The sequence below is a fragment of the Anabrus simplex genome, chromosome X, assembly GCF_040414725.1.
Source record: "Anabrus simplex isolate iqAnaSimp1 chromosome X, ASM4041472v1, whole genome shotgun sequence".
NCBI classification, from domain to species: domain Eukaryota; kingdom Metazoa; phylum Arthropoda; class Insecta; order Orthoptera; family Tettigoniidae; genus Anabrus; species Anabrus simplex.
In genome coordinates this window covers 159,946,725-159,972,629 of record NC_090279.1, presented here as the reverse complement: position 1 = coordinate 159,972,629, position 25,905 = coordinate 159,946,725, and the positions used below count along the sequence as shown (strand labels likewise).

Genomic DNA, 25,905 nt, shown 5'->3' with positions numbered 1-25,905 from the left:
ACATATTTTGGGAAACTGTCATCCACTACAGCTGGTCTAGCAGTGAGAGGATTGCCGCTGTATGCTGCTCCTTTAGAGAAAGATTATTTATTTGCCAGGAATAGAGAACCAGGTGATGTGGAAAAGGTAGTAGAAGAGTAAATTAATAAAGTAGAGGATGGAAATCCAGGACTAAAATTATTTTCTGATATCTATGGTGTTCTCAAAGGGGGCGAGAGGGAAACTAATTTCGGGTGATAGATATCACAAATTCCACTGCTTAAATATTGTCCCAAAACATGCCAGAATGATGAAAGAGCCTTATTGTCATTTAAAAACTTTCTTTTGGGTAACAGAAGAAGTTTGTTCTCTGAGAATTTTGAAAAAAAATTATAATTTATTATAACTCCAACAGAAATTAATAAACTTATTTCCCAATCTATCATAACTGTCTCAGATTGAAAATAATTGACAGTTCTCTATTTATATATTTAGGTCCACAGTTTAGTACAAATTAACAAAACAATGGAGTTACAAGATATTAATATCATTCTATATTGATGATTTTTACTTAACAAAATAATTTTTTTAAATTATGCCCTTCTATTCAATACATGTACCGATCTTTTGATGGAGTGATTTTAATCAAACATTTTTTGGCAGTGAAGAAATGTTAAAAACTATATGAATTTATGTACATTTTTCGTTAAGTTTTTAACAGGATATTTTTAGTTATCACTAACCTTTTATCAGTATGAAATGATGTTAAATTCATGTAATTTTTAACATTTTTTCACTGATATAGATCATGGTCATCAGCTCATCACTTACACTGAGTACTGAGCACGTATCTCAATCAGGTATTGATTCCCAAAAGGGGATATTTGGATTTTCTCTATTAATTGTCTAACAACTAAATATAGTTTTATTTATTTATTTATTTATTTATTTATTTATTTATTTATTTATTTATTTTATCAATGAGCTATTAGCTCAAGGGAGGAACTACCCTTTATACTTATGGCTTTACAATTAATGGTAAAAATATTTAATATTCCTAATATAATATATGCTGCCATTGACGGTTTCCCGGCCCGTACTTCTAGACATGACATAGACTTTTGGGCTCATGCCGTGTCAAGAAAATAAGGTGAAATTCTTTACGTTTTGCAAAGAACTGTGCTCTGCATCATCAGAAGGAAATCTCGACTGTCCACTAGAAAAGCTTCTTAAACAATCTGTCCATGAGATTTTCTTCTGATGATGCAGAGCACAGTTCTTTGCAAAACGTAAAGAATTTCACCTTATTTTCTTGACACGGCATAACCCCAAAAGCCTGTATTATGTCTATAATATATGTTGTCCACTATTTTGGCAATACATGGCAGATAATTAATAGTTATATTTAATGTAGCAATAATAATTAGTACATTTGTATATATTTTTGTTACAAAAATCTAAAATATCTATGAATTAATGTTAAATTCATAAAGTTTTTAACATGTTTTCACTGAATATGGCTCAAATGTGCTGAAACATGTTTGATTAAAATCACTCCATCAAAAGGTGGATAGATGTATCAAATAGAAGGACGTAATAAAAACTCTTCTTTTGTAAAGTGAAAACAATAAAGGTTATGAATATTTACGTGTATTTAAACATGTAATGCATATTTTTTTTCAGTTTTCAACAGGAAATTTATAGTTATTTTTAGTGCATATGAAACCACTGCCTAGTAATCATTAGCCTTTTATTAGTATGAACTTGAGGCATAATTATATTTTTTAAAACAAGTATATCGTTAGTTATGCTATGCCTCTTTGGCAAACCTACTTCGGATCAAATTAGATAAATAAACAATGCAAATAGAAAATAGCCAGCCCCACGGTGTAGGGGTAGCGTACTTGCCTCTTACCCAGAGGCCCCGGGTTCGATTCCTGGCCAGGTCAAGGATTTTTACCTGGATCTGAGGGCTGATTCGAGGTCCACTCAGCCTAAGTGATTACAATTGAGGAGCTATCTGACGGTGAGATAGCGGCCCCAGTCTAGAAACCCAAGAATAACGGCCGAGAGGATCCGTTGTGCTGACCACATGACACCTTGTAATCTGCAGGCCTTCGGGCTGAGCAGCGGTTGCTTGGTAGGCCATGGCCCCTTGGGGCTGTTGTGCAATAGGGTTTGGGGGGCGGGGAACAAAAATGCTGCCCTTAGAAGAAACTACATTGCCAACACAGCATTTACATATATAAGGACTGAGTATCACCTTAAAAAGTAAAAAAAAGTCTTATATTACCCTCCTTTTCAAAACGAAGAAACCATCTATGTTAGATGAGATACATGTTTCAGCCTATCTAAAGACCAACAAGGTCGTATCACTCGAGATGACAGCCTTCTAATGAGTAAGTTAATTGAGCCTTTTCTTTTCACGTGATATTTTTGGGTTTGTTTGTTTCATCCATTCATTCCTTTTTTCTGATTGCAGATGATGCACACTCATTATCCTCTTAATGGCGGTCTCACTACGCTGCGAAACACAGATTTTCATATTTAATAGGATTAGCAAGTTTTTATGCCAATCAAATGAGTTTTTAGACGAGTGGAATTCTTTCTACCTCAACATGTTTGTATCTTTTTAATATGTTTATGATCATTGTCTTTTAATTCCACACACTTTTTTTTTGTGTGTTTTTATTTGTTTCTATAAATGTGATATTTGAGCTTCTACTGAGGATAGCCTTTTAGATAGGCTAATATAGATAGCATATGATGCTACAGTCGACAATCGACTCTATGTACACATACTTAACACACACACAGAAAAAAATATACAATTGACTCTATATACACCTTTAACAAATATATATACATAATATTCATATTATATGTTCTCCATAATTACATTGGCAGTAAGCTAGAGATACTTATTATTTATATATATATATATATATATATATATATACTGGATACAGGATATATAGATATTATTACATCTAATATAGATGGTTTTTGTATTGAAAAGGAGGACAATATAAGACTGTATAATTTGTAAAGTGATATCAGTCAATATGGAATGCAATTTATAACATGCAAAGGACTGAGTATTATATCATTTGCTGATATATTTCCCATACAAAACATTTATGAATTTCAAAATCATTTGTTTTCACTGGATGAACTTCTGAAACATTTAACTATTGTATGTATGAGAGATTTGTACTTTACCATTCCTCCACAGTAGTGGGACTCCAACAACGGGCTGAAATATCTGCCGACTTCTCCGTTCACCTTTCTTACTGCTGTTGCCAGAACTCTCCAAGTTCTTGCCTGTTGCCTCTTCACTGCTCTCATTAATTGAAGGGACAGACTTTGTGATTCTCAAGTTTTCCTTCTCATTGTGATCCGTCTGATGTATAGTCGTGTCTTGATAATTCTCTGGGACAGAACTGTTCAGTTGAGATATGATGTCACTGATAGTAGATAGAATTACTTCATCTGTGTTTTCTGTGTTCATATACCTCGGGTATATCACCAGAAGGCAAACAACTACAATTCCTCTCATATCTGGAGATGTTGCCAAGGCTGATGTTATAACAAAACTGAGGTCCCGCCTGTCTTGTCGCAGAGTTATAAGAATGTATTTTGGTACTCAGCCATCCAAACCAGTTTTTCTTTCTTTAACATTAATAAGGTTTCTTTGTTATGCCAGTCAATAGGTGAGTGAAGGATGCAGAGGAATTTCCTTGCTACAGGGTGTTTATAAATTGCTGATAACACCAAAACAACAATAAGAATCTGATCTACAAGTTAGTAAAATATTTGGTCCTCTCACTCAGTTAGGACTGATACAGATCCCGGTCATCAGTTCCATACACTTACTCTGAGTATGTATTTCAATCAAGTATTGTTTCCCAAAGTGGATATTTGGATTTTCTCTATTAATTGTCTGACATAACATAGAGTTTTATTTATTTTTTCTGAGTATTGTCCCAGTGAGTTATTGGCTTGAAAGACAGACTGCCTTTTGTAGTTATGGCTTTACAATGAATGGTCATTTTTTTAAATATTCATATTATATGTTCTCCACAACTACATTGGCAGTAAGCTGGAGATACTTATTGTTTCTTATTATTTTATTATTTAGCATATGATGCTACAGTTGACAGTCGACTCTATGTACACATTCTTGACACACACACACAGAAAAAAGAAAGATATACAATAGACTCTATATACACCTTAAAAAAATATACCGTGTTGCCCCACCAGTTAGGTTACCCGGTGCCAACTAAACTGATTGGCAGTAAAAACACAACACAGAACAAAGATCTAGTTGATAGGAACGAAACGGAAGCGTGATAAACACTACACACCCAGAAAACACCAAAAGGAACATAGAAAAAAACCAACTTACCTCCAGGTGGTAGGAAATAAACCGGTGGATCAAGCTACCAACCGACAGTGTGTCAAATAAATGTGGCGTGGAAATAAAGACAAAACTTCCTTTTTTTTTTTTTTAAGAATATATATAATTCATCAAACTCAGGTTAATAAATTTTAAAAAATGACAACCTCGTAGTTAGTAGTATTTAAAAAAAAATAGGTACCAGAAACTAAATAAAATCAGATGACATAGGATTAAAATAAGGAGGCCTTTAAAATTCAATAAGATTAATTTAAATTAGGTAAAATAAGGGAAGCAGACCTCACTTAAAACCACAGGAAAACACAATTAAACTCAAGAAACACCAAAAGATAAATTAAAGAAAAATCATTTTAAAAAAAACCGCCGGACGGTAAGAAAGTAATGAAAGTAAATTAAATGGTACCTTGAGTTAGGAAAAGACCAAAATTAAGGAATTAAAACACAAAACGCCAGTCGGCAAGAAAGATATAGGCTGCAGAAAGTATTACAATCACCTCAACCAGTTTACTTAGTAACAACCACCAAATCATTTATCAGTGGATTCCATTCGGAAAGGATACCTTGTTAAAAATTAGAAAATACAACCTTCTTGGTTCACCGTTATTCCTTGAGAGTTTCCTACTCTCTATCCGTTTCACATCAACAAACGGGTACCACTAATACGGTGGGAGTTCCAGTCATGGGATGCTAAGTGCTTTTCATAATAATTTACAAAGGGAAAGAAACCCTCCACACAAACATAGAAGGAAAAGGGAAAGAGAGCAACTGGGGTGCCCAAGAAACAGTAAATGCGCAACGGGGTGTCAAAAATACAGAAACAACATCAGACAGGGTAGTCTCCCAACATAAAAATCATCACCAACATCATTCCATTACAAAATCAACATCCATTACCCCGGCAACAAAAGCAATTGTTAAACCATGGGAGAACCAATCCCGATGGAAGAACCAACAATGGGACCAAAACAATGGAGGCCAGAAGGGCAAAGATCATACGCAAAACACGTATAAAGCCCCCCAAAAAAGGTAAATTAAATTAAAATAAACCAGCATAGCACCAATAATCCCTACTGGATCTCCCACGTATTACCCTACCTTTTAAAAACCAAAATAAATTTCAGAGCAGCAGTATCATCTTTACGGTGTGATGATAATAATAATAATAATAATAATAAAAATTTTACACCACTGCTTTTCTTTGAAAATTACCCCAAGTAACACTTAAATTCCATTACAAGAAATGTTATACACTAGGTAATCTGAATTAACAAGGTCTTTTCAACCCGATACTTTGTTTTGGAAGAGCACAATAATTTTACCCAACAATGAAAAGGTCCACATCATTATAATCGAAACGCACTACTTTGATAATTAATAAGTTTCCACCGAAGAAATCACACGAACAGTTCACCGCTGATGAAAATACCAAAAAAAACAAAGGTTGACTTACAGGATGGTTGCTTGCTCAATCAGTAGTATGATATATACATGGCTCGGCCATGTGTACTTTACCAGTTGGAGATATTCCTTTGCAGCATTTTAAAAACAATCACTCACTACGAGGTTACAAATTGAGAAAAAAGGAAATATTATGAGGGTGTGGAGCACATCCCCACATCCTTACGATTTACTATCCACCCTCCATGATGCTATCCCAAAGCATCACTTTGAGTACAGAACGCCAACGACCTTTAGCCATGATTGCCAAGCAGCAACTGCCTGCTCGCTTCGCTTCCCTCTCTCTCGCGCCAGAGAGAGTATCTACATCAAGATGGCTGACACCAAGCGCTGATTGGCCGGAGCAGCTTCAAGGAGAAAGGGGATAAGTAGTTCCCAACATAGCCGTAGATGGCGGTAACAATCAGAGCTCACATGCGCTCGCAGAGATAAACATGAAATATTGTGAGAACACCGTTGAAAGCAGAAGAAAATTACAACACAGTTTTCTACACCGTAATAGGCAAACTCAAAACGTTGGTGGAAAGGAGACAAACGAAACCTCGGTTTCAGCCTCCCCCCCTTTAAGGGTTACATATCTTCTTACATCACTCCTTGACGTAGTCCAGTGTATGAAATTAAGCTAGATTTTAAGTGTTTCAGTCCACAACAAATAAAAGTCACTGGTACCAAGTCCATCTTCAGATTGTCATAGCATGCAGAAGTTAAAGCATTCCAAAACGGGCAATGTACATAGCTCACCACCAATCAACCATTAAGTTCATTGAACACAGTTCAAGGTCCGGAAGTTATAGGTTACGATAAACTTACACAGCGCCACAACACAGTTTTTCTTTTGAAATTCACAATCTCCAAACAGTTTAAAGATTCAATTTTCCTACATGTTTTACACCAAGTTCGCTTTAGATTACCTTTCACATACAGTTTCATAGCAAACGCTTTACCCTAACCATTCCTGAGTTCATGTGGAATCTGGAAGTTTTTAAAAATTTTCACATAACCAGAACCAATGTTCTTCGCTTGCAGACTTCAATCACCAAACACATCTTGTTTACAAGTTCAATGGACCTTTAGAAAATCGTATTTTAAGTCCACTACAGTTCAGGGTAGATCACCTAACATTTCTTACAGTACCCTTCCAACCTTTAAACCAATTTTCTTTGTTAAATCGGGTTGCTAATAAAGAAACGCACCATCAAGATTGTTTCAATTACAGCGAAATGGCCCGCAAGAGAAAAAACAAGGACCAAAGGGAGGGAAGGAAAATGCAACGTTGGTGAGTAATCAAAAATAAGGTGATAAAATCCAAAATATCCAGGTCACGAGATTATTTAGGTTGGCACTAGTGTATATCTTTGGCTTGAGAAGGTACCAAGAGCAAGGAAAACAAAAAATAAGTAAAGGAAAGGAAAGGAACCATACTAAACAGAATATTTTCCAAAAAAAAAAAGCAAGGAGCAAAAATTACAATAACAGATGTCACATGCATACAATCGGAGCACAATCAAGGTTTCCGATATCAGAAAGAAACCACCTAAAATAAGGTCAATTAAAATTTACACCAATTAATTAAGGAGAATTAATGCCCTCAACGAAGGAGCACACTTACATATTAAATACAACACGGTAGCTAGGCTACGCACAGACACAGCTTAACCTTAGGAAAGGAAAACTAAACGAAGCCCAATTACTCACTTTAGGGAGTTTCAACAAGATGACTAGACGGTAGATACATGATTGCAAAAAAAAAAACCACGTACCTCGAAAAGTACAGTTTAGGAAATAGGCAACATGACCATGCAATTCCACAGAACTGCCACAGAAACGCCGCAGAACCACCCATAGTGGAGCCAACCAAAGGCTAGATTACCAAATATACTACAGAAATCTTCCCAAAATTAGGAATACTCAGGTTTACAGTGCCACACAAGAAATCACATACATAACCCAGTAGAAAGAAAATATGACACAGTATAGCGATCAGAATAAGTACACCAGAAAGACAAGTTTAGCAAAAAACAAATCCATGGCTACAGGGTAAAGGTTTACTCAGGAAGAGCAAATTGATAGAACGGACGGAGACATCTAGAGCTCAAATAGATGGAGGGCACGCGTTCAAGTTGGTCATCAACGACCAAACTATCAACAGCATCAGGTAACGAGTAACCGGGATGGACAGAATTAAATTTCACAAGACCATAGCAGTACCATGGGAAAAACATAACAGGAGAGGTTTTGAGAAAATAAAATTTCATGAGTTTAGAGACGAGCACAACCCAAAGACCAACCAACGTCCGCTAACTCCAGTTATTTCCCACCCGGACAGCTAATCAAATTAAAAGGAACGTGAAATACGCCTCAGATCAGTTGACCAGCAGGAAGAAGGGGAACCATGTCCTACACAACATAACCTACCAGTAGCCCGTCAGGACCTCGACACAAATCGGACTAAAGATAAGTGACATCACCCTGTTGCTCAACAGTAGACAGGTACCTATCTCCATTTCCCAAGGAGATGAGGTAAATAAAAGAATAAATGGCAGAGACGAGGCAGGACGATAGGAAAAACATTCCATAAGACTAGAAAGAAGGAAGGAAGGCTACCCACAAACCTCATGATCATTTAGCGGAAGGACGCTAGCATACATCCAGAGTTTCCTCAAATAATCCCATACTTATTTGAAGAAACACAGAACGATAGACGTTAAAACGACCATATCGACAAGCATCGAAATCCGCCAAGAAACACCTAGAGCGGTAGGTCGACATTAAATGAACTTATAGCAATAATAAAGGAATACATGATGACATCAGAGAAACAGGTTATGCATGAAAACAAGGGAATGGCAGAAACAAAATACAACAGGAAACCAGTTACCTAAATCCACCTTCATACAATACTACAAGAGTTGCGTGCAACCAAAAAACAACAATTCCCAAATCTACCAGGACACAGGAGAAATCAGAAGGCCGTACAATCTTCTATCAAGTGTCATAACTACCCAATAATGACTACACAACATCAAAACCACAATAACTTCCAGAAACATGTGCCAGCCCATCAGGGTTTAAAAGATTTCACAATCTTCAACACCATGCAAAGAAGTCATCATGCGACCATCAAAATTTACACATCAAACAACACTTCGGTACCGAGATAACGCCACCAGATACAGGCCCAACACCAAACCAAACGCAGCTAAAGAAGTAGAATTCTCAGGTTAAGGACCTTACTTGACAACCAAACACAACAGGTAGATAAGGTAGGATACACTATATACTACAAGAACACACAACTCGCATAGAACAGCACAGAACAGGAAACAGATCAAATAATTTGAAACAAGGAACCTGGCGAATAAAGCTTCCAGAGGAGCAGAGAACTAAAAGATTATCGTGGGGCTACAGAAATCAATAATGAAAAGGAAATTTCCAACAGTTATCAAATAGAGTACGAAGAACTTTTAGATACAACGAACTAGCGACCAGCCAATCTCAAAAGGAACTCACAACTCCCAAAGACATGGGAATAGTAAGGAACAGGACATAAGATGAATTAGCAAGGGAGGAGCACCTATTACCAACCGTCAGGCAGTGGAGAACCAGGAAGACTCAAGTCCATGCACAAGGCAAACAGGTTACCACTCTCAACACCAATCAACAGAGCTCCTTCACAACTAATCACATCCGCCAAAGATTTAACATAAAGAAGGCTTCACTGACATTAGAAGAGTTTTTCAACCTACCCCAATTAACAAATGATATTACAAGGGAAGCCAAATCCTGCAATGGCACCTTACTATCAGCACGAGAGAGCAATCTTACAGTAGAAATGAAACAAACAGCCCAGAGACAGAAGAACCAGAGAAATCAGAGATAATGATAATGTACAACATCTCGAAAGGGAGCCCTAACCCCACAGTGCATACGCAAATCACGATGAAAATCAATAGCTACAGATTATGCAGACTTAATTTTTTTTGGGAGAACAATCCAGGGTTGTAGACAAACCCAAGCTACCCTAGAATGGGAACAAGAAATAGAACCTAGCAGGGCACGGAAAGATAGCACAGGCAGGACGATTTTAGCCAAGTTTTAACTTAACACAGGTAGATTGACTAGAAATTCACCAAATAGCGGAGCTACAAGGTCTACATAAGATAATAAAGCTTCACATGCCAAGTCCGATTCATTACGAAATATCAACAAGAGACATTACAGGATAATTTTCCAGACCTATCGAAGGAAAAGCTCGCACAGGAAATCATCATTAACCAGGGAATGAATACAGAGTTTAAAAAAAAAAAAAAAAAAAAAAAAAAAATCAGAAAATATTCCATGGTTTTACACACTACCAATGAATTAACCCTAATTAGCCCACTAAAGGTAGTTCTTAGGTGCATCTTTAAACCGTACACCACATCCAACCAAAGGTTGCACCAAACACCAAAATTAAAGGGAAACCAAAGGGAAACTACACCTTAACCAGATTTGATTTGAGACAGATGAACTCGCCTAATTCTCTTAGCGATGGGATCACTAACTAACACTGATACGGGGGACAAGAACTGCAAAATGGTACAAGGTCCTTGGTACCTGGGAGCCAGTTTAGCAGTAAATTTTTTGATAGCTTTACTAATTGGGTAGCATTTAATGAAGACTTGGTCTCCAACCTTCAACCTTGTTGATTTTCTACCCTTGTTGTACCGTTTCTTAGCCTTCTCGTACGATACAGACAGATTTTTCCTCGCTTCATCCCAAATTTTCTGAAGATCATTGGGCTTGGACAGGTCAGGAAGAAGGTCATCGATTCCAAGTAGGTTGGACATGGGCGAATACGGAGGATAACCAAACATCAGAGACATAGGCGTCTTACCATGAGTTTCGTGTAAGGCTGAGTTGAACGCATGGGCCAACCAGTGCAGGCAAGAATCCCACTTGGACTGATTGTTATGATGAAACGCAATCAAGGTGGACTTTAGATTCCTGTTCATTCTCTCAGCGTAAGATGGGTTAGGATAGTATGGAGTGGTAGTTACATGTGAGATGCACAACTCGAACAAATATTTCCTGAATGAATGGCTGGTGAAAGTACTGGCATTGTCGGAGACTAAAAACTTGGGAGGACCAAAGGACGCAAAGATAGAGTTCAAACAACTGATAGTCGTTCGAGTGTCAGTAGATCTCGTAGGGATAATCCAGCTGAATCGAGAAAAGGCATCAATGCACACGAAAATGTGGGTGTTTCCTAAGGTAGAACGGGGGAGCGGACCCAAGAAATCGATGAAGAGCCGTTCCATTGGGCGAGAGGCTTGAGAAGAAGATAAAAATCCCACACGGTTGTTCAAACTCGGTTTGCTAATAGCACAGGCTTGACAAGATTTCACCATGTTTCTAATGTCATTATCCATCTTTTTCCAAATGAAGATCTGTCTAATCTTTTCCCTAGTCTTGAACGTACCCAAATGTCCCCCAATGGGAGAGCAGTGATAATATTTGAAAATTTCCGGGACAAGGACCCTAGGGACAACAATTTTGAAATTCCGACTCTTTCGACCTTTACAACAAAGAACACCCTTAACAAGAGAGTATGGCTTTACTACAGATCCTCCGTTAAGCTTATCAATGATATCCTTCAAATCAGGATCAGTTTTCTGATGATCTGCAATTTCATGATATAGTAGAGGAAGATCCGAAAGAATGGCATTAACTCCAAAGACGTTAGTTACAACTTTTTTATCATCAGGATTTACATCGGTGCCAAAATTATCTTCAAACATCCTACTTAGGCTGTCAGCGATGACGTTCTCAGAACCCCTGATATGCCTGACATTGAAATTGAAAGATGAAATCCTCAAAGCCCATCTAGTGATACGACCAGTTCTCTTGGGTCGGTTCAATACCCAAGAAAGAGCTTGGTTGTCTGTCTCGAGATCAAAATTAACATGCTCGATGAAGGGTCTGAATTTTTCCAGGGCAAACAACACGGCCAGAGATTCCAACTCATAAATGGAGTACTTGTTTTCTAAGTTGGTAAGAGTCCTGGACACGTAAGCTACGGGCCTACGCCCATCCTCGTACTCTTGTAGAAGAACACCAGCAATCGCTTTGCCAGAGGCGTCAGTTTGCACTATGAACCTTTTATTAAAATTTGGAATAGCCAAAACGGGAGCATTCATCAGAGCGGATTTCAAAGCTTCAAAGGCTTCTTGCTGAGGACGACCCCAGAAGAACTTCACGTCTTTACGTCTAAGATGATTTAACGGAGCAGCTATCTCTGCAAAATTAGGAATGAACTTCCTAAAAAAATTGACCATGCCTACAAACCGTGCGATGCCTTTAACATCTTTAGGGGGTCGAAAGTCCCTAATAGCCTGAGTCCTAGAGTGGTCGATGGAGATACCATCGGAGGAAACCACATGTCCAAGGAAAGACATACTCGGCTTAGCAAACGCTACCTTTGACAACTTGACAGTCAGTCCAGCTTTCCTCAAGCGATCCAAGACTTCTCTAACATGTTCGACATGTTCTTCGAAGGTTTTTGAGAATATAACCAGGTCATCAAGGTAATTAAAGATGAACCTAAACTTAATATCAGAGAGAATAGTGTCTAACAGCCTCGTGAGAACAGCCGCGCCACAAGAGATGCCAAACGGAAGTCTCAGAAATTCATAGAGGTTCCAATCGGTGATGAAAGCGGTCAGTGGAATGGAAGACTTAGACAATGGGACTTGGTAATATGCCTGATTGAGATCTAACACGGTGAAAAACTTGGCACCCGAGAACCACCCAAAACAAGTGTGCAGATCGGGTAAAGGGATGGATTGCAAGATGACCTTGCGGTTTAAAGCCCTGTAATCGATAACAGCCCTGAAACCTCCAGAGGGTTTAGGTACCAGGAAGACCGGGGATGCATAGGGAGAGGTAGATGGACGGATCACTCCGTCAGCTAACATTTGGTCAATAATCTTTTTAAGCTCGAGCATACGAGGAGGTGAGAGGCGGTAAGGAGGGGATCTGACAGGAGTGTTATCTGATAACTCAATCTGATACTCGAGAACATCAGTAACTCCTAGCTTGCTAGTAAACACATCAGGGAAATCATTACATAGAACACGAATACGTTCAGCTTCCTCCTCACTTAAATGGCTGAGATCCAATTTATCAATTTCACCAACTCCTTCCGGCACTGACTCATCTACACAGGAAACCTTGATTGCACACGAGGAAAGATCCCTAAAATTAAATTTAGAATCAGGAGAAAATTTAAAGAAAAACATCCTAGCTTGAAGATCCATAACTAGTCCCGTTTTCGACAAGAAACCTGTCCCTAAAATCATGTTGCAAGACAGGTTAGGTGCCACAAGGCACGTGATTTTCCAGGTGAAATTCCCAATTCTTACTTTTACCTTTACAGCCCCCAGAATTTCCAACTTGTTCCCATTAGCAGCCACACACTTCACACCAACAGGTAATAATTCATCCAGTTTACAAGCACTCTTCAGCTTGGAATACCATCCAAAATTAATCACGTTGACAATACTGCCAGAATCAATCAAAGCTAACAGGGGTTCGTTATTTACTTCCACTTCAGCAAAAGTACCCTGGGAAACACCACAGGTAGAAATCTTATTACACCTTTGGGGACAGATAACCTTAGCAGAACCCGGAGACCTTCCAAAATTAGAATTTTTATACTTTATCTGGGAAACTCCTAGTCATTGACCGGATTTTGGAGCAGACAAGGGGCAATTATTCTTAAGATGCTGAGCAGATCCGCAAGTATAGCAACAACCCCTAGAGTTGCGCTTAACTACAGTACAAGCATTCCTGAGGTGATTCCTAGAACCGCAGTTAAAACACTTCTTGGCATTGGCATCATTATACATAGAAGAGTGGACAGGAGGAACAGGTTTGGCGGGTGGAGGTAAACTTACAGTTCTGGAGGCATCTCCATACTTGACGTCTTCAGCGAAGGAGCATGCAACCTCCAGTTCATCAAAATTAGTGGGGCACTTACTCAGGGAAAGGTAGGACCTGTATGAAGGAGAGATCCCTTTTAAAATTCTTGCCACCATTTCTTCCTCGGGAACAGTAATTTTGAAAACTTTACAGAAAAATCTGAGGTCAAGGATATAAGAAAGTAAATTTTCATGAAGGAACTGCGTCCGAAAACAATGTTGAGGAATTAAGCTCTGTAACGCCAAGGAGGGAATAAATTTTTTCAACACCGATTCATGAAATTCATCAACCTTAAGTTTTGATGAAATGGCCTCTGAGATTTCCCGTTTCAGAATACCTTCACAATGGGAGAAAAGAGCACGAAGGATACCCAAATCATCGATAGAATAAACTTTACCGGAATCCTTCATTTCTACTAGAAACCGCAGAAAACGAATGCTTTCCTCAATCGAATCTACTGAGAAATTTTTCACCCCATGGAAAAGCTCCTTTAAAGGGTTGTAGGTGGGAGTAAGGCTCATTTTAGACAACAAACTTTCCAGGACGGGAGAGGCAGCACAACATAAGCCCTGGTTATTAGGAGGGGTAACTACATGGTTTGAGGAACACTGAGGAATAGGGTCAGAAGGATTACATTTTTGACTGATTTTTAGGTAATCCATATCTCTGCTGGCAATCATCAGGTCCAGCTCAGCAGAAATGCTAGAGGCAATAGCCAACAATTTGGTGCACTGAGAGATAAACTCGGGTTCAGGTTTAAGCGACAACAAATCATGGATCCTTCCCAAGTAGTGATATACTCTGGCCTTTAAACGGTCAATTTGTGCTTTAGTAGGAGACAATTCCAAGAACTCTTCCCTAATTACTTCTATCTCTGTCAAGGCCTCAGTGATAAAATGAAGAGACTCACCAACATTGCTGGGGCGAACACGGGATGGATTAATGGGCACCTGAATAAGCTCGGAAAGAAGATTAGCACAATCAGCAACAGAACCCGCAGGACTAGCTCCACGTATCGCTAGCTCATAGGTTAACTCTGCCTTACGGAGCTTGTGGGGAAACAGGACCGCTCGAGACATCGTGGAGGTACATGAAACAAAATTCCAACAAATTAATCAAGATAAATGCGCTTCTTTTCACAAAAGTAAGTAACTTTTAAGACCATTTGCCTTTTTTCCACCACTCAACTATTTGACACACTGTACAGTTTTCAAGAAAGGGGGATACGACCGACCTACAGGTAATTAACACTAGCACGAGCGTAGTCAACTTAGGAACCACGCTCTGAAGCTACCACTTACTGCCCCACCAGTTAGGTTACCCGGTGCCAACTAAACTGATTGGCAGTAAAAACACAACACAGAACAAAGATCTAGTTGATAGGAACGAAACGGAAGCGTGATAAACACTACACACCCAGAAAACACCAAAAGGAACATAGAAAAAAACCAACTTACCTCCAGGTGGTAGGAAATAAACCGGTGGATCAAGCTACCAACCGACAGTGTGTCAAATAAATGTGGCGTGGAAATAAAGACAAAACTTCCTTTTTTTTTTTTTAAAGAATATATATAATTCATCAAACTCAGGTTAATAAATTTAAAAAAATGACAACCTCGTAGTTAGTAGTATTTAAAAAAAAATAGGTACCAGAAACTAAATAAAATCAGATGACATAGGATTAAAATAAGGAGGCCTTTAAAATTCAACAAGATTAATTTAAATTAGGTAAAATAAGGGAAGCAGACCTCACTTAAAACCACAGGAAAACACAATTAAACTCAAGAAACACCAAAAGATAAATTAAAGAAAAATCATTTTTTAAAAAACCGCCGGACGGTAAGAAAGTAATGAAAGTAAATTAAATGGTACCTTGAGTTAGGAAAAGACCAAAATTAAGGAATTAAAACACAAAACGCCAGTCGGCAAGAAAGATATAGGCTGCAGAAAGTATTACAATCACCTCAACCAGTTTACTTAGTAACAACCACCAAATCATTTATCAGTGGATTCCATTCGGAAAGGATACCTTGTTAAAAATTAGAAAATACAACCTTCTTGGTTCACCGTTATTCCTTGAGAGTTTCCTACTCTCTATCCGTTTCACATCAACAAACGGGTACCACTAATACGGTGGGAGTTCCAGTCATGGGATGCTAAGTGCTTTTCATAATAATTTACAAAGGGAAAGAAACCCTCCACAACAAACATAGAAGGAAAAGGGAAAGAGAGCAACTGGGGTGCCCAAGAAACAGTAAATGCGCAACGGGGTGTCAAAAATACAGAAACAACATCAGACAGGGTAGTCTCCCAACATAAAAATCATCACCAACATCATTCCATTACAAAATCAACATCCATTACCCCGGCAACAAAAGCAATTGTTAAACCATGGGAGAACCAATCCCGATGGAAGAACCAACAATGGGACCAAAACAATGGAGGCCAGAAGGGCAAAGATCATACGCAAAACACGTATAAAGCCCCCCAAAAAAGGTAAATTAAATTAAAATAAACCAGCATAGCACCAATAATCCCTACTGGATCTCCCACGTATTACCCTACCTTTTAAAAACCAAAATAAATTTCAGAGCAGCAGTATCATCTTTACGGTGTGATGATAATAATAATAATAATAATAATAAAAATTTTACACCACTGCTTTTCTTTGAAAATTACCCCAAGTAACACTTAAATTCCATTACAAGAAATGTTATACACTAGGTAATCTGAATTAACAAGGTCTTTTCAACCCGATACTTTGTTTTGGAAGAGCACAATAATTTTACCCAACAATGAAAAGGTCCACATCATTATAATCGAAACGCACTACTTTGATAATTAATAAGTTTCCACCGAAGAAATCACACGAACAGTTCACCGCTGATGAAAATACCAAAAAAAACAAAGGTTGACTTACAGGATGGTTGCTTGCTCAATCAGTAGTATGATATATACATGGCTCGGCCATGTGTACTTTACCAGTTGGAGATATTCCTTTGCAGCATTTTAAAAACAATCACTCACTACGAGGTTACAAATTGAGAAAAAAGGAAATATTATGAGGGTGTGGAGCACATCCCCACATCCTTACGATTTACTATCCACCCTCCATGATGCTATCCCAAAGCATCACTTTGAGTACAGAACGCCAACGACCTTTAGCCATGATTGCCAAGCAGCAACTGCCTGCTCGCTTCGCTTCCCTCTCTCTCGCGCCAGAGAGAGTATCTACATCAAGATGGCTGACACCAAGCGCTGATTGGCCGGAGCAGCTTCAAGGAGAAAGGGGATAAGTAGTTCCCAACATAGCCGTAGATGGCGGTAACAATCAGAGCTCACATGCGCTCGCAGAGATAAACATGAAATATTGTGAGAACACCGTTGAAAGCAGAAGAAAATTACAACACAGTTTTCTACACCGTAATAGGCAAACTCAAAACGTTGGTGGAAAGGAGACAAACGAAACCTCGGTTTCAGTGTATATATACAAAGTCTACATTAAAATGTTAATGTGGAGGGCCTTCAGTCTCTTATAGACAAATGTCCAGCTCTACCCACCACGAGAGTGCCTCAGGTGTCACACTCGCAGAAGGCATTCCTTCAGAACGTGCATGATGGTTTGAACTTCAGCACCACAGTCACAAGCTGAAGAGTCTTTCCAGCCCTACTGATGCAGAGCAGAAGCACTTCTTCCGACTCCGTTGCATATCCTGTTAAGTGTGGTCCAGGTGGAGCGAGGAAGCTTGAACCCAGGCAACATTGTAGTTGGATCCCTGATGTTGACAATGCTGTGAGAGTGTAATTGAAACTATTCATGTTTCCATGTTTCATCAGGTTTAAAATGTGAATTAACTAATTCCTTTGCCATCTTCCAGGCAGGTTTCCATGATTTCAGTCTTGTTACTACATTTTTATCTGTATCCCGATGTATTGGGAGGTACAAGTAACTGTTCTTCAGTACCTGGTCCACAGTCTAACAAGGGTGCTTTGCCATCTGATGTGAGGAGGCTGAATGTTGCATAGTAATGGTAACCATTGAAAAGGACTGGAAATAATGAACAATTATATTTAAATGTGGCAATAATAATTAATACATTTCTATATATTTTTGTAATAAATATCTAGAAACAGACTTGCTGAATAGTGAATTTTTTAAATACTCCTTAACTCAGTACTTTTTATTCCATACCATGAAGAAGGTACATGGCCAGTGTATATCTGATCTACTGGCCTAGTTTGATAGTTATGAATGTCTTTCCTATATCTAATTTCTGTGTTTAAGGAGATCATACCATTTTTAGATTTGTAGACGAGTAGTGCCTCAGAGTATGTCTTATGCATTCTGACAGGTAAGATATTCGCGTCCTGTATATCTCACTGGAGCGTTTCAAAAAGTTGTACTTATAGATTAATCTTAGGGCACTTTTCTGAAGTATTTCAAGTTAATTTATTTGTTCTCTATTGCATGAAACCCAAATTACATTCATGTAAAGTAGATGCGAGTGAATAAGCGAGAAATAAATGCTTCTAAGCAGCTATGTAGTTAATCCTATGTCCTGTGATCTTTTCAACACTCTTTGAACAGTATTATGCTACTGTTCAACATACAGGGTGTAACAATAAGATATACTGGGGGAGTTGGCCATGCGGTTAGGGGCGCACGGCTGTGAGCTTGCATCCGGGAGATAGTGGGTTCGAACCCCACTGTTGGCACCCCTGAAGATGGTTTTCCATGGTTTCCCATTTTCACATTAGGCAAATGCTGGGGCTGTACCTTAATTAAGGCCATGAGCGTTTCTTTCCCACCCCTAGCCCTTTCCTATCCCTTTGTCGCCATAAGATCTATCTGTGTCAATGCGACGTAAAGCAAGTTGTAAAAAAAAAAAAAAAAAAGATATGGCCAAACTTTGGGGACAGTTTCCTCACACGTAGAAGAAGAAAATATGTTATATGAACATGGGTTTGAAAATGCTTAATATCCATGTCAGAACTGTTTCCCTACAACTCTACAGAGTACAGTACATCAATACCAAGCTCGGTAGCTGCAGTCGCTTAAGTGCGGCCAGTATCCAGTATTCGGGAGATAGTGGGTTCGAACCCCACTGTCGGCAGCCCTGAAGACGGTTTTCCGTGGTTTCCCATTTTCACACCAGGCAAATGCTGGGGCTGTACCTTAATTAAGGCCACGGCCGCTTCTTTCCTATTCCTAGGCCTTTCCTGTCCCATCGTCACCATAAGACCTATCTGTGTTGGTGTGACGTAAAACAAATAGCAGTACATCAATTATTGGAAAACACACAGGAACAGAATATACCAGCATACCACATGATACATGCATCAACCTGCTGTCATAAGGATACATCAGCAAATCCGGGATTCAATGCCACAATGGGTTGACGTAAATATCAGTGCTAACAGAGGACATTTTCAGCATTCCATACAAGAAAGAGTTTCATGTGGTATGTTGGTACATTCTGTTTCTGTGTGTTTCCCATAATTAATATACCATGTAGAGTTGGAGAAAATCAGTTTTATCATGGAAATAAAGCATTTACAGACCCATGTCCATATAACATATTGTCCCACCTCTGGCAAACTAACAAATGTAAAAAAATAAAATAATTAGGAGAGCTGAAAGAAGTTGTGATTACTCATGTCATACATTTTTATATTTAATGATTGGTTTTGTGTGTTAAGTCATACAGAACAAGCTGCAGATGTGAGACTTTGTCAGAGGGTAGATATTACATGAATAATAATAAAATCTAGACCAAAAATTTAGAACTACAGGTTCCCTAGTTCATCACTTTTGCTAGTTTGCCATAGTGGGGATGATATTTTCTTCTTCTATGTGTGAGGAATGTGTGCTACAAGTTAGATCGTACCTTGTTGTTACACCCTGTATTTGGAAGAAGCAGGTCAGAACATGCTACTGTCATGTTGTTGAGCAAATGGTAGAGAGTAAATTTCCGAGATTTCTTCCGTCCAAACTAATACAGATTTATCCAAAACACGACAACCGTCTCAATATGCAGAATACTTCTGGTTGGTTCTTCTTCCTTTTTATTCTGCTAGTTGTTCCAGGTAATTATTGCACCATTCAGTCAGGACTTTTGGCAATGATGGTATAGGAAAGAACTGGGAGGAAAGAAACCATGGCCTTAATTAAGGTACTGTACTAGTGGTGGTGGTGATTACTGTTTTAAGAAGAAGTATAACTGGGTAAGCATTTTTTTATTAACACTAATCAGAAGGACAAAGACTGCCTCGTGGCCACGATTCTTAAGGCATCAAGTCTAAAGGGTCTGACGCCATGGTTAGCCAGTTCGAGTCCCCTTGGTCGAAAACATTTTCACCATCAGAATGTTGGCTAGCAGGGTAGAGGAGGTGGTGGTATACAATTTCTAATCACTAGATTGCGTGCCAAAAGCCTGGATTCAATTCCAAATCTCTTCGCAGTGCTTGCATGTAGTGAGGGCATATGACGCTATTGATGGTGATTTGTCCGGTGGATGCAGACGTAAAGCCTTGAGAGCAGCCCCCTTGGTGTTATCTGACAGGAGTAGGCTATGTGCCGACACCAGGTTTCACCCTCTCCCTACCTCATCGTCGTCATCAACCCACATTCACAGATGTGCAGGTCACCCATGGGTGTCAAATAGAAAGACCATCACCAGGCAAGCCAAACATGTCCTTGGACACTCCTGGCACTAAAAAGCCATACTATAAGTAAGAGGGAAAAATTGGAAAGAGTCCAAGACGACGAGAAATGAAGATATCAGAGAAAGACAAGGGGTATGAAGGAAGTGAAAATGAAAGCCTCCCTAGGCCCTGGAAATGTAATACTGCCAGGGTCGGAAAAGAACGAGAGTAGACCAAGGGAGGTTGGATAGATTAGATGAAAGTGAGGAGCCTAACACAATTAAGTGAAAGCAATGCCAGGACTCGGCTAAGGGCCCAATGGTTGTCAAACCACTCTCCCAAATTAAGAGCCTCTGAGGCGTACTGTTCCGCAATTTATCTGATGCAGATATGGGAAAGCCATCTTCGGGCTGTCAATTTTGTGGTACTACTCCGCCATCTTCCAAATGCAAACAGCTACGCATCAACTCGCTTGGTCCACATCTGGTTGCAAGATAACCAGTAGGTAGAAGATTACAGGTCCTTTGCTAATTTATTAATTATTACTTAAGAGCCCATATTTGATTTTTCACTATAACAGTCTCGATTGTCCAGACTATATGAGCCAAGGTCAATTCAGATAATTCACAAGGTGAAAGTGCTATATAATTTTTGATAAAGTATTAATAACGGGTCTCAGTAATGTAGAAAGATTTACTCACATACACAATAAATTTGTATTCATAATACAGTACAGTACTGTCTGAACATTGATAGTTTTGACTTTAAATAATGTTCATAGCAGTGATAAGAATCGAGGGCTTTGAAAAGGAAGCAACAATCCAGAAAGGAGTGAGGTAAGGCTGCAGTTTGTTCCCCCTCCTTTTCAATGTTTACATAGAACAGGCAGTAAAGGAAATCAAAGAGGAATTTGGAAAGGGAATCACAATCCAAGGAGAGGAAATCAAAACCTTGAGATTTGCTGATGAATGGTATGGACAAAGTCTTGGGTAAGGAGTACAAGATGAAAATAAATAAGTCCAAAACAAAAGTAATGGAGAGCAGTCGAACAAAGGCAAGTGATGCAGGAAATATTAGATTAGGAAATGAAGTAGATGAATATTGTTACGTGGGTAATAAAATAACTAACGATGGCAGAAGCAAGGAGGACATAAAATGCAGACTAGCACAAGCAAGGAAGAGCTTTCTTAAAAAAAAAAAGAAATTTGCTCACTTCAAACATTGATATAGGAATTAGATGTTTTTGAAGAATTTCGTATGGAGCGTGGCATTGTAGGGAAATGAAATATGGATGATAACTAGCTCAGAAAGAAAGAGAATAGAAGCTTCTGAAATGTGTTGTTACAGAAGAATGCTGAAAGTGAGATGGACAGATTTAATCATGAATGAAGAGATACTGAATCGAGCTGGTGAGAGAAGGATTTGGCTAAATTTGACGAGAAGAAGAGATAGAATGATAGGACACATCTTAAGACAGCCATGACTTGTTCAGTTGGTTTCTGAAGGAAGTGTAGGTGATAAGAACGATAGGGGTAGGCCAAGGTATGAATATGACAATCAGATTAGAGCAGATGTAGGATGCAATAGTTACGTAGAAATGAAAAGGTTAGCACGGGATAGGGTGGCATGGAGAGCTGCATCAAACCAGTCTATGGATTTATGACTCAAACAACAACAACAACACCACCGTGCAGTTAAGAAAAAATCAAACTTTGTCAGTAGTACATGACCTACTGTCTCTTGAAAAATTTGGCTGTTGTTGCTTGAATCTTGTATTGCACTGTTTTCCTCAAGTGCAATATTTCTCCATCTCTACAGTAGAATTAGATCAGCAGCTGCCACCTTGCTCTGCTCTGGTACATATGCAAGAGCACCTTCCAGGAATTTCATGCCCTCTGTTTGACTCATGCTGACAGAGATTATTTTTCTTCTTCTGTTTCATGACCATGTTGAGTTTCCTTTTTCGACACCATATCAACAATGTTGTCATCTGTCAACTTGTGCATTTCATCACTCATCAATGTCTTCATTTTCAATTCTCTCATTACCCACAACTTTTTCTGTCATTGCTCTCATTTTAGAGTTTTCATCATCCTTGTGTTGGTCTTCACTAGAGCGAGTTTCACCCAAATTCTCATCCTCTTTGTGGTCCAAGAGTTGTTGGCTGAATATTGCCCCATACGTCTGAAATCCATGAAACAACATCCAACATGTCCTCTTGTTTCAGAGTTTCAACCACTTCTCGTCCTTCATTTAATATCATGTCCAGCTTCATGACTAAGTGGTTAGCATGCTGGCCTTTGGCCCAAGAAGTCCTGGGTTAGATTCCTGGCCAGGTCGGGGATCTTAACCTTCATTGGTTGATTCCAACAGCTCAGGGGCTGGATGTGTGTGTCGTCTTCAGCATTAGAATCCATCATAGGTGTGACCCCATCCTCACAGACATGCAGATCGTCCATACAGCGTCAACTTGAAAGACCTGCCACACACCATTGTTATCTAATATCATGATCAGAAGGGTGAATAATTTCTGCTGGTATTTCCTCTTGAGAGATTCTAAGACTACTTGGTCCAAAAATATCGTTCCTGAACATACAAGTGCAATTAAAGACTCTGATGAGTAGAATTGTAGAGCCGGGCTGAGTGACTCAGACGGTTGAGGTGCAGACCTTCTGGCCCCAAGTTGTCAGGCTCGATCCTGGCTCAGTCCGGTGGTATTTGGTTCTCAAATACGTCAGCCTCATGTCAGTAGATTTACTGGCACGTAAAAGAACTCCTGCGGGACTAAATTCTGGCACCTCTGCGTCTCCGAAAACCGTAATACTAGTTAGTGGGACGTAAAGCCAATAACATTATTATTAGAATTGTAGAAATCAGCAAAGAATTTAGGGATGGTCCCACTAGCTCCTATCATTAAACCAATGACAGACATTTACAAGATGATATTCTTCTCAAATGAATTTAATTATTGTACGTTCATAAATGATTTGTTTATTTTCTTTTTGTAAACTCCTTCATGTTGGCTTTCACAGGTCTCGAATCTGATGATGGGTTGATAAACTTAACCATAATAGGTATTATGTTTGATCCTGTATTGACTTGTCTGAATCTATTAAAGAAGTATTTAAAATAGTTTTAACTTGAGTCCACCTTGTCAATACACCTTATAATACCGAGCTCGATAGCTGCAGTCGCTTAAGTGCGGCCAGTATCCAGTATTCGGGAGATAGTAGGTTCGATCCCTACTGTCGGCAGCCCTGAAAATGGTTTTCTGTGGTTTCCCATTTTCACACCAGGCAAATGCTGGGGCTTAATTTAGGCCACGGCCGCTTCCTTCCCACTCCTAGCCCTTTCCTGTCCCATCGTCGCCGTAAGACGTATCTGTGTCGGTGTGACATAAAACAACTAGAAAAAAAAACCTTATAATGATAGAAAACTATTTATTTTACCATACATGTTTTGGGAACACACAAGTTTCCTCTCACTCTAACTGGGAAATCAAAAAAATCTGAGAGCTTTTAAGAAAGTAGACAAGAATTCCCTCCCGGTGTGATACACAGACCAAGTTGGTGCTTGGATGAACTCACATGTACTTGTATTTAGTTTGGACCACCAGTAGAGAAATGTTTACAGTCTAAACATTTACTCATGAAACCTGTGCTCATTCTGAATATTGCACCCAGATGCAGAAGTTCTCTAAGACAGTGAGGTACATGTGCAATGTTGTTACCACCCACTGTTACTTCTTTGTGCCTTGTTTGGTCGGAACTAATACTCGTGTCCCATTGTAAGTTAACAGCTGAAACCATTGTCGTTTAATCTAACAGTACAGCGACAGGAAAATGAAATGGTGTATGGCTTTTAGTGCCGGGAGTGTCCGAGGACATGTTGGGCTCGCCAGGTGCAGGTCTTTTGATTTGACCCCATAGGTGACCTGCGCGTCATGATGAAGATGAAATTGACACATACACCCAGGCCTCGTGCCAGCGAAATTAACCAATGATGGTTAAAATTCCCGACCCTACCGGGAATCGAACCCGGGACCACTGTGGCCACAGACCAGCACGCTAACCACTTAGCCATGGAGCATAGCGACAGGGTGCCCAATGTTCAAATTATAGTGTGTCCCTAAACTTTCTGGCAAAACTGTATGTTTTATATTTCCCACTAAAACGTTATTGTCAATTTAGGAAAATAAACATTGCATTTTAATTGATAAATAAGTAAAATTGAAGCTGCTTAAAATATATTTTTAGAGCCTATTTTTTTTCTTATCTTCTTTTAGGCATGTAAAATAACAGTTTTAGCACCTAAAAATCTGAGTTCTAGTAATAATAGTAACTTTTTCTTTGGCTTATCTCCAGTATTTCGGTGACACAGGAGCCACCTTGGCTCATTTTGTTTCTCACCAAAGGTTAAAAGGTTGGATGTCCTTTCTTACCATGTGAATTTTCAGGTGAAAATTGCAACCTGGAATGGACTGGGATTAGAACCTCAGGTGGATACCAACAGCTAATCATGTCCCCAATAATAATGATATTCTATTTACATTTAATTTCTTTTGTTGTAAATTTTTAGACTCATAAATGTCCTTTAACACTTTGAAGACGAGCACCATGTGCCGTACATGGCTGGTAATGTTCCGTGGACAACGAGCGACGTATGCTGTTGCGTTGTAATGTTTATATATCTGCTTTAACGTACTACAAATGTTAGCAGAGTACTGGAAGTCATTCTGCAGTGCTTGTAGTTCATTAAAAAATTACAAGGTAGCAGCACATCATTGGAACCTAATTCTATTACGATACTAAGTTGGTACTACCGAAGCAGCTTCATAGCCGCATGGTCTCGTGTGGCCGATGGCTAGAGCCCATTTCCACAATTAATGTAATTTTTTTTTCATGTCTCAACGATTAGTATATGGTATATGTTGTGTTTCTTAAATGTATTGTGGTATGTGTGAATACATAACTTTTAATATGTGTTGTAAAAATTTGAAAAATTGAAAGTAAGAAAAAGGCATTTTAATTTATTTATAACAGTTAGTGGTTTTGCCCCAATTTTGAAAAACGAGGTATGCATGCGTACCTCAAACGTTGCTGAATCCAAAATAGGTTTGTGACTAAGTAAGGTTATCAGTTATTTTTGCATAAAAATGTGAAAACGCACTAAAATGCTCAGTCCAGAGTGTAAGATCCCACTCATCTGCTCAGTCTTCAATGTGTTAACAGTTAAAAAAGCCATGACCGAAAACTGTCCCATTTAAACCCACTTAAGATGCCACCACCGACCTCGGCCGCGATCTTCGGAATAGAAGGACGGTGAGTTGATGAGAAACCAACTGCATCACCAGCGGCTCAAGCTAGAATCCACTTTAGAAAGATTGACAACAGGATTATAAGTCTGTTCTTCTTTTGGTCGTTTTGCCTAAAGGTGAG

At 39.0% G+C, this 25,905-nt stretch overlaps 1 protein-coding gene across 1 annotated transcript in view; it reads right to left on the bottom strand.

The window, feature by feature from the left end:
- LOC136886740 (uncharacterized) overlaps window positions 1-3,538 on the bottom strand; it is a 30,498-nt gene extending 26,960 nt beyond the window's left edge. The window contains exon 1 of the mRNA XM_067159543.2: window positions 3,202-3,538. Within this exon, the coding sequence (XP_067015644.2) occupies window positions 3,202-3,538 (337 nt within the window). The remainder of the gene's footprint in view (window positions 1-3,201) is intronic.
- Between the last annotated feature and the right edge of the window lie 22,367 nt (window positions 3,539-25,905).